Consider the following 9,942-nt stretch of genomic DNA (forward strand, 5'->3'; position numbering starts at 1 on the left):
CGTGTACAAGTAAACCATATCTTGCATTTTCCCAGTAAACAGATTTGAATTTGGGGTACCTTGAAAACATCAACAGAGTGATACCTCTTTATAATTTTGCCCATCTCAGCTCTAGCTCTTTCCCGGGAAAAGCCGTGCTGTGAAGTTTATGGGATGCCAAAGATGCTGCTGCCCCCTGCTGTGTGGGAGTGCTGACTGCAGACACCAGCGGCTGGTCCTGATGCTGGAGAGAAGACATGAAAGCTTCTATCATGAAAATTTCACCATGTACTTTTAAATGCATCATTTATGCAGCTCTTATTATTTTCATGAAGTAGGATGGAGAATGCAAGACAAACAGCTGAATAATGTAAGTTGAGTGCTCTGCTTTATTTACTCAAATGCAAGCACCATGTTGTTAATTGTGTACAAGTGCAATTCCCCGACTGTGCCGTGAAGTGCTGACAGAAGAAAAGTGGCCTCCTCAGTATTTTAAAAAAAAAAGAAACACACACAAAACACACATCATGATCCAAGTTAATAAATAACTGAATGAATAATAAACTACTGTACAGTGATCTAAAAAAAAACACAACACAAAAAGAGTGTGTATTTGAGAGATTTGAGGCAGTCCATCTGTTGTAGCTTATTCCTCTCCCTCACTCTGTCTCCCCCATCTGTGCAGCACTCCCCGCTCTCCTCTCCTCTCCTTGAATATCAGTCTGCTTCACTCCACCAAACAGGCTTCGACTGATGTGGTTCAGACGCCACCCTGCGGGGCTCTTGTGTGGCCAGCCGTTGGTACTGACGTGGAGGGCTGAGGGGAGAGGTGGGAGGCCTGATTCCCTCAGATTGACACCCGGGTAAGCAGGGGCGGAGATGAAGGGGAAGTGGCCGTGGAGAGCCCGGGGTGTCAGGATGGGCTTAGGGAGGCAGCAGGGGAGCAAGAAGGGGTGAGGCGCAGGCTGCACTGCTGTCAGGAAACAAAGAGTCACATCAGTTGGACGATGCAAAAGAAATTGTCATCATGAGTTTCAAGTGTGGGAAAAAAAACACAAAAAAACCCAACAGGAGCTCAGATCAACATTTACATTTCAAAACTTATTTTTTCCAGAATTAACTTGAAAAATTGAGTGTGCCTAATTCACTCGCAGGAAAATATTAGTTGATGCTGCACAATGCAACTTACATATTTTACAATTTTCTGGCAAAAGTAATACAATAACATTAGGAAAAGTAAAAAGTTTAATCTTGACCTCGGTAGTTTTACAAAAACGTCCGGGAATTTTCTTGTACTTTTTTAAAAAAATTATTATTATTATTTTTTTTTTTTTTTTTCAAATTTCTTCTTTTTTTGGGGGTCATTTCCTCTTTTATTGCTGATTGCCTCCTTCCTATGTTCCTGAAAGAAATCAGCCCAATTTGCTCAGTTTTCAAAGGGTTAAACTTAGCTATCGTCATTGCAATTAAACAAACATTCTGCAGAGGAAGACCATAAAATGCAGCTAAAAGCACACGTATGGGGACTTTTAGTTGAGATGTTTGTGTCAAAAGAAACCTTATTTGATGCATTTTATATCACGGCTCTCTCATTATTATAATTCTATTTGTAACATTCGTGGTTCTTAATTGATGGTGTTCCAACCAATGGCCTAACAAATACTAAATATTACACCTACAGTGTTACAACCTTCAAGGTGCAAGTCTTTTTTTTTTTTTGTGGTGTTGACTCTCAAAACATATCACAGAATTTATTCAGTTTAAAAAAAAACTCCAGAATTTGTCTTGAAGGTCAAGACTGAACCGCATCCTTGCATTATTTCCAACAACACGCTTCTCGTTTCACCTTGAAACAGAAAGAATTATACATGTGAGACACAGCATGAAAGCAATCTCCTCGTGCCTTGAACTAAAAGAAACTTCGGGACTTCTGCAGCAAACACACAATTGAGTATGAGTAAAGTGATGTCAATGCAGTGTGAATATGAGAGGATGGAAAAGTGACACGTTAAAGACAAAGGCAGATGAAAAGTGTTTTGATATCCAGGTAATACTGCAGTTTCTGCGAATACTTAGTATTATATGTGTAAAGCCTGATATGTCCTCTTCCATAGAGCCGTAGAGCTCCATTGTTGTCAGTCAACTTTTAAAAACCCATCAATGAGTCACTGTTGCTCTGGGTTAAATCTCACTCTATAAACAGGCACCCAAATAAATCCTGCAGCTTTTAACAGTCACCAGAGCATCAAATGTGTATCAGTCTGTGGCTGAAAATAGTTCCCCCCAAAATAAACAATTTCTTCCTGTTTGAGTAATGTTTGCAAAAAAACAAACTGCAGTGCCCAGCTGTTTAAGGAAATTATTGAGCCTTTTTTAAAAAGTATATATATATATACATATATATATATATATATGTTTGCATTTATGTGAGTATGCAGGTTCATATATTTATGCAATAAATATGTCACATGTAAATTTGTATGGATCAAAAATCTTTTTGGTTATATTTCTCTCAAATGGTATACCCATATGTCTTGCTAAGCACTTTGCAAATTCTGATTTTGATCATGTAAATAAAGTTTATATTATTATTATTATTATTATTAATAATCTTTGTTATGAATATAATTTAGTTTTTCTTTTCTTTTTTTTTCATTTGTTCATACATTTTCTCTGTGTGTAGTGTTGAGGGGGCTACAGATGCATTTCATTTTGCAGTTCTGTATTGTATGATGACTATAGCTGAACCGTTAAAGCCCATTTTTAAAATTTATGTCTTCTGTAGAAACCATAGGGGCTCCAGACTAAGGACCAACAGCTAAGGACCAACACATGTTGATTTTGGCATTTTACTGGGATTTGTTGACAATAAGAAAAGTACAGAACAACACCTAATCTTTTCATTCTCAGATCCAATATCTGGCTTTTTTCGAGCAAAAAACTCTCTGGTGTTTGCCTTCGCTCTCCGACTACAGACAGAACAAACACAGGGACAATAAAAACAGAACGAACGCCTTTGCCAATCATCGTAGGCACACTGTGAGCCGTGTTTGGACCCTGCTGATGCACCTGCCGCTGTACACGGGAATCACTGATGGCTGTGTTCTTACCTCTGTCCATCACCGACCCTGCTCCTCCACACAGAGGAAGACCGCTGTCAGCAGGGAGGAGAGGAAAGGGATGAGGGCCGCTCTGCAGCTGCAGGATGGAGGGATGGAGGATGAGATGGAGGGATGGTTGAAATGGGAACATGGAGCTTTCAACACAATAAAGTCAGTGCACAAAACATTAGGAGCACCAGGACTCTATTAGTGACTTATTAAATATACTGTCGATCAAAGCGGATGTGAGGAGGTAGAGGAGTTAAACAAGCACTCCAGATGATGAAGACATTGATGAACTTAATAGTCAGAAGTGTTTTTGATATTTTGTACACTTACCGGCTCATTTAGAATAAAAATATAATGAAAACTTAATTATAATACATGATGTTTATGAGTTTTATTCCTGGGATTTCAATTTACATAAACTACATTGTGAATAGACTGCACTTTTGCAGTGCTTTTCTACTTCAATTATAAATGATGGTGCTTTCTAAAGGACAGCAGGTAACCTAAAGCCCTCTGTACGCCTGCGAACATCATATAGCTTTAACACACTGACTCTCCTCCACAGTAGGGGATCAGCCAGTCACTCAGTTTTATATTAAATGATAAAATTTCAGTAATGATTTCTATTCAAGTGAGCCAGTTTTATATTAAATGATAAAGTTGGAGCAATTGTTTCTATTACAGTTGGCCCATTTTTACGGAATAATACTGCTAAGGTAATTATTTTTACTTCCTCATACAGCCTCATTTAAAAAATTCCTTTAACCCTTTTAAACCTGAGAAAATTGTCTTGATTTGTTTCCAAATCATGGGATAAGGCAATTAGCAGTCAAAGAAATGACCAAAAAATAGCATAAATAAGTAGAACGGAAAGAAAATTATCTGGCTTACTAAAAATAAAGAAAAGAAGCAAAAAAAAAAAAAAAAAAAAAGAAAGAAAGCTGAAAAAACACAAATGAGGCAAACAAGACTGGAAAAAGTGCTTCCCCACTTTTGTAATAATTGTATAACATAATTTTAAAAATTGTATTATAATAATTCTAAATCTATTTTTTTCCATAGTTTTTACCTTTTTCTCTAAATCTTTTCCCTATGTTTTTTTTTTTTTTTTTTAAATCTAAATCTACTAATTTCTTTCAATTTGTTGCTAATTACCTTTTCCCTCATGTTTTTGAAACAAATTGCACCAATTTACTCATGGTTCAAAGATTTAAATTCTTGTGAAAGGTCTGAAAGTAGCTCAGGAAAAGCGATGTCAGGTTTCAAGGGGTTAAAGTTTTTTTTCTCTTCTCAAAGGACTTAGACCCATGTTTTGGGAAACTGATCAATAGGATCTTATGTGATAAGAAATAAACCAATGGGGAGACTAAATGGTTTGTTTAAAAAAAAAAAAAAATGTAAATAAATGTAAGAGAAGCCACTTTCCCAAACAGTGAGGTCCTTTAAGTTGTGATATGAGATGAAGAGACGAGACAGTGACCTGATGGCTGGACGGTGGTGGCGGCGGGTATCCTGGATAGTTGACCAGGATGAGTTTGCTGAAGTTGAATTTGTAGGTGAATCTTTTCCCTTTGGTCTTGTGCAGGATGCGTTTGTTGTAGTAGTATCTGTAAGTAAAATGTTTTCTGTGTCAGACTACACTCTGCCTGTGTCTACAGGAAGTGTGTGTGTGGGTGTGTTTATGCCAGGCTGTGAGAGTACAGTATGTCTACGGTATACCCTCATGTTCCTGCAGGGCACTTTAGATGCTTCCCAAATGGCATGTGTTACATCTGTGGGCATTTTTACATTTTAAATTTTAATATGACAACATATGTTGGTGAGGAGAACATTTTATTTACAGCATCAGCCTGAGGGAGAGGCTGCACAGAGAGGGAGGATTACACACACTCTCTGGAACTCTGCGTGTGTGTGTGTGCGTGCTGTTTATGTGTCAGTATGAATATGTTGGCTCCATCACCTGAGTGCCCGGCTGAGCTTGTCGTAGTTCATGTGTGGCTTGCCCTTCCTCTCCCCCCACAGTCTGGCAAGCCTCTCAGGGTCCCGGATGACGAACTCGCCCCACTCTCCTCCCCAGCCGATGGCCCCGCCCTCGCCCCGCCCCAGCAGCTCCAACAGGAAGTGCCACAGCTGGACCTGTCTGGAGCCGGGTGACCAGGCTGGTTTGTAGGCCCAGTCGGGGAAGAGCACTGCTGGAGAGACATGAGGACGTCTTATAAAAGACTCACTGACATCCTACTAATTGCTAGTTGAAGTATTGTGGTATTGATGAGTCCCTGCAAGAAAATTTGCTTCTTAATTTATTTGTCAGTTGTGTAGTTTGTCTTGGGATTCATCAGTTTGGTGCGCAACCCAGTTGCCATAATAAATGTTGGTATTGTTCGTGTCTGCAAACCACAAATATTTCTATACTTTTCAACAACTCTGTAATTAATGTGTGGTTCTGGTTTGTGTGGACCTCAAGAAGAATAGCTGATGTATTTGCATCAACTAATGATCCCAATAAATACAAATGCAAATGTTTGGGCACAGAATCCACTTGGTTATAGTTAGGAAATAATCATGCTTTGGCTTTAAACACCCATTTTTGGTGGCACAATCACAGATTAACAAAAATGCTGCCAATGTCTGAAAAAACAACCAATTTTGTTTTCTGGTCTTGAACAGTAGTCTGCAGCTTGGCAGTCATCTTGCCACAGTGTCATACTGTCTACCAACTCACTCCAACTGCCAATCATAAAGTCAGCAGAAATATATAATACAGCAGAAATTTGTATATATTTTATTATATATTTATATTTATGTATAGCACTGCTGTCCAAAATGGTTCCTTTTCAGGAATTAGAATAAACACTGTGGTTTTGTGGTTTTGAAATGGCTGTACACTGCATTATCAAAGTTTAAATATTGTCTTTGAGTATGGTGAGATACTTGCATGGGTCACTATATTGGTAATATTTAACTTAAATCGAGCTCTAATGAACATAGAAGGATTTGTCACAGCGAATGTGGAGATGCGTGTTTTGTCTGCCATTTATTTTAATGGCCTCATAAGTTATTATCTATTTATATTACAGGTTACAAGATTTTTAGTTTCTATGTGTGTGCTCATTTTTACCTTTTTTTAAAATACATTTGGCCAAAATCTCATGTTATAAAGATCAAGAAATGGTAAAACCCACTGATAGACGTAGAGGATGACCAATGGAATTAATTTCTGAAAAAAATTAATAAATGAATAAATAAATCAAATGTGGAGATACAAGGTTTGCGCCCGAAGACGATATGTAATCAGAAAAAATTCATGTAAAAACATAAAAGATATGTAAAAAATTGAATGTATCTGTGGTTTGCAGGAAGCGGACAACAATGCCAACATTTTTCTTCTGGCAACTGGGCAATTTTGCACCTCTGTGTTGAAGCATTTTTTAAAGGTTTCATTTGACATTTTTAGGCTTTCTGTTGCCTAGGTAACATCAGAACGATTATGTTACTTTTGGACAGACACTCTTTATGCTGAGCTAACCAGCCGTCGAATGTAGTTTCATGTTTACGTAAAGATGTATTGATCTTCTAATTGCCATGCCTTTTAAAGGTTTTAAAGGTCCAGCGTGTGGGATTTAGAGAGATGTATTGGTAGAAATGGAATGTAAAAAGTGTATTTTCTTTAGTATTTAATCACCTAAAAATAAGATTTGTTGTATTTTCATTACCTTAGAATGAGCCATTTATATCTACATAAGGAGCTGGTCCTGCAATATGGACATTGCCATGTTGCCAGAATGGACAAACCAAACACTGGCTAAAGATTCGGCCATTTGTGTTTTTGCTTCAGCAGCCATAATTAGAAGGCCCCTCCCAGACAAGCATCATGGGAAAGCTCCAATATTCCGTGAAACAGCTTTATTCAGTGTTTTCACCAGTTTAAATCACCTGGTCCATCAGTTTTGGAGAGTAAGAGACCTCTGAGGATAATTTGGCTCATGGTAAAAATCTCCTGAATGTCTGGATCTGAAATAAGTTGAGCACACATTAAGTTATCAGAGAAAAAGAAGTGAGCACACATAGCAGGTGTTGGGTGCAACCGCCTGTTTGTGATGCGCCAAACATTGTAGAAGAAGTAATGATTTGTAACATGATTTTACTGGTTTAAATCACTTGGTCTGTTTTGTTCAGGAGAGAAGGGGACCTCTGCTGATTATTCAGCTATCGGTAAAAACCTCCTGAACAATGAACACTGAAGAAATTCTCACTGGGAGAAGTTTCAGCTAAATACAATCTGCATTCATCTCTATACGACACTAAATCTAACACACTGCTCCTTTAACTTGCGAAATCAAAGTAAAGAAAAATGACTGTGACTGAGCTAAAAGGGACGCCAATGATGACAGGTCAAACAAGCCAACGCACAACACTGATTTGTGATTGGTCAAGACAGAGACTGCCTGCAGCATGGTGACTGCTTTTCATGATTTTTATCTACTTTTACCATGGCATCATGCTACAGGCTGTCACACACTGCAAAGAACGAATGTATTATGACTCTCCTACACAACAGACAACCCACGCAAGCCCAAACACGTGTAACTGAGACGAACAAGGAGCACGAACACACACTTACTTCGACTCCAGTAAGGCGATGAAAGGTGTCCTGCTGCAGAGCTGCAGCTACACTGCATCTAAGAACACACCGCAAAATAAAAACACATCATCTTCATAACTGTGATCACCATTGGAGTGGACTAAGAGAAGGGAGAAAAAGCAAAAAAAAAAAAAAAAGCAGCTTAAGAGAAATATTAATTAGCTTTTATGTGGTGTTAAATTAGCCATCACAACAGAGTGCAGATGTAACTGATTGCAGCAACTTCTGCACTTAATATCACTTAGAAAATTAAATCATCTTCACACCTATTAATTCAATGACAAGCCCAGAACAGACTCCTGATCTCCAGACGGTATCAATATCAATAATAATTGTAAATAAAAAAGAAGGTTTATAGATCTCTGTCAGATCGTAATGTGCTTGAAATTACATTCACTAATTTAATAGCCGATTTGTGATTAGAGCTAATCAGACTCTTTTACAGCGAATGTGCAAAAACATCACATTCCCTGCAGACCCTGCTTAGCATTTTCTATATTTTTCTATAATTTCATCCCATAAACACACACACACACACACACATTGTCCACCCACAGACACAATGACCTTCTCAGGCGAATCGGAGCAGCAGAGGCACCCACCATCTTCCCTGGAAGGCTGAAAACTAATCTCTTCAAGAAGTACTTCACATAACCCTTTTCCCCCACTGAATGATGTCTCCTCTCCTATAAGCCCTCTTCCACGAGCTGTAATATCCTCTTATCTTGGAGCAACAAAAAAAAAAACTGATGCTCTCCCCTTAGCTCTTATTTTATTTCCTTTTGCCATGCAGCAGTGCACTCACACATGATCATTGCAGGGTCACAGGGACATTATCAGGAAACTAGGAGAGCTACAGCCAAAGACATCCTACTTTTAGGGTGATGTTTAGACTTAAACAAGTACTGCTTTCAAAAGGCCAAAACAAAAAACTAATTAAAACATTAGACAATAAAACCGCAATCATGCTGAAAGAGCATTGCAAACAAATACCAGTAAAATGTAATGTTTCCTCTGCAATTGTATCCAAACTTTGGCTCTGACATTTGTATTCCTCCCTTTTTATTGGCTTTTTTGTTAGTTAACTACAAATTGAAGCCTGTTCTACTGCATAAGAGCATCTGCTAAGTGCCCAAACATGCAAATTCCCCATCAATCTAATGACAGCCAGAATGACTCTGGATGCTACAATTAAAAACAATAAGTAAGAATCATCATGCCAGTCAAGCACAAAGGGTCAGAAATAAGTTTTTCTTTCTTTTTCTTTTTTTAAAGCAGACAAATTTCAGATCTAATTCGACTAATCACTAACAAGAATTCTCCCTTACAATCATCTCGTTTACAAAGAGCGAGCTAATTAAAGGCTCCTGTGTAAGTGTGATAATAATTCAATTGGTCCTGTTACCTTGATTGGAGCTGGAGTGGGAAAAAAGCTTCGTTAGATGAATAACAATGATCAGTTTGTCTGCCGGCCCACTTCAAGTCTGAGAGGACTGAAGGATGGATGGAACGAATCTTAAACCCTCTATCTGATCTCACCCCTAACCACACATGCACACACTTACACCCCCACCCACCCCTCTCTCACACAATATCCCTCCCTCTCTCCCCCAGCCCAGAAAGAGTCAAAACCAAAAGACCTAAAAATGACGATGTTGATGCCTGTTGAGGATGAAGAACTGAGCAACATAAATTATGTGTCAAAAGCGCAGGTGTAGATTTCAGTGTGGGAGCAGGGGACAGTGCCCCCTCAATATTAAGAACATTTGTCCCCTCCAACAAAAAAAATGTTTATTTTGGGGTTTTTTTCGCTCAAAAATGATCTAAAACCCCTCCGTTTCATTGTTTTATCCCCCAAAACCCAGCATGCTGTCATATATGAAAAATAAAAGCAGCAAATTCTCACATTTAAAGCATAAAAAACTTCTCTTTTTTTTGGCATTTTCAGCTTGAAAAATCATTAATTGATGATCCAATTAGTTGCATATTAATTTTACTTCAATCACTTAATCAATGCACTAATTACTTCAGCTCTATCATTAATCCAGCAATATGATTGTCTAATATCATTATAAAATGAATATTTGGGGAATTTATTTTATATTAAACATACAGATTAATTATATTAACTTTGACTTGATATGTAGATTACACTTTTTTACCTGCTTTTTGGATATTTTATTGACTCAACAATTAATCAATTCCCCACCC

At 38.0% G+C, this 9,942-nt stretch overlaps 1 protein-coding gene across 1 annotated transcript; it reads right to left on the reverse strand.

Moving 5' to 3' along the window:
* Positions 1-638: 638 nt before the first annotated feature.
* Positions 639-7,768, reverse strand: LOC121951711 (ETS domain-containing transcription factor ERF-like). Its single transcript, XM_042498156.1, has 5 exons — positions 7,711-7,768; positions 5,050-5,281; positions 4,559-4,696; positions 3,090-3,169; positions 639-952 (listed from the first exon to the last, which is right to left on the reverse strand). The coding sequence occupies exons 1-5, from the start codon at positions 7,766-7,768 to the stop codon at positions 639-641; spliced, it is 822 nt and encodes a 273-aa protein (XP_042354090.1).
* Positions 7,769-9,942: the final 2,174 nt, after the last annotated feature.

Source organism: Plectropomus leopardus, chromosome 12, assembly GCF_008729295.1.
Source record: "Plectropomus leopardus isolate mb chromosome 12, YSFRI_Pleo_2.0, whole genome shotgun sequence".
Classification (NCBI taxonomy): domain Eukaryota; kingdom Metazoa; phylum Chordata; class Actinopteri; order Perciformes; family Serranidae; genus Plectropomus; species Plectropomus leopardus.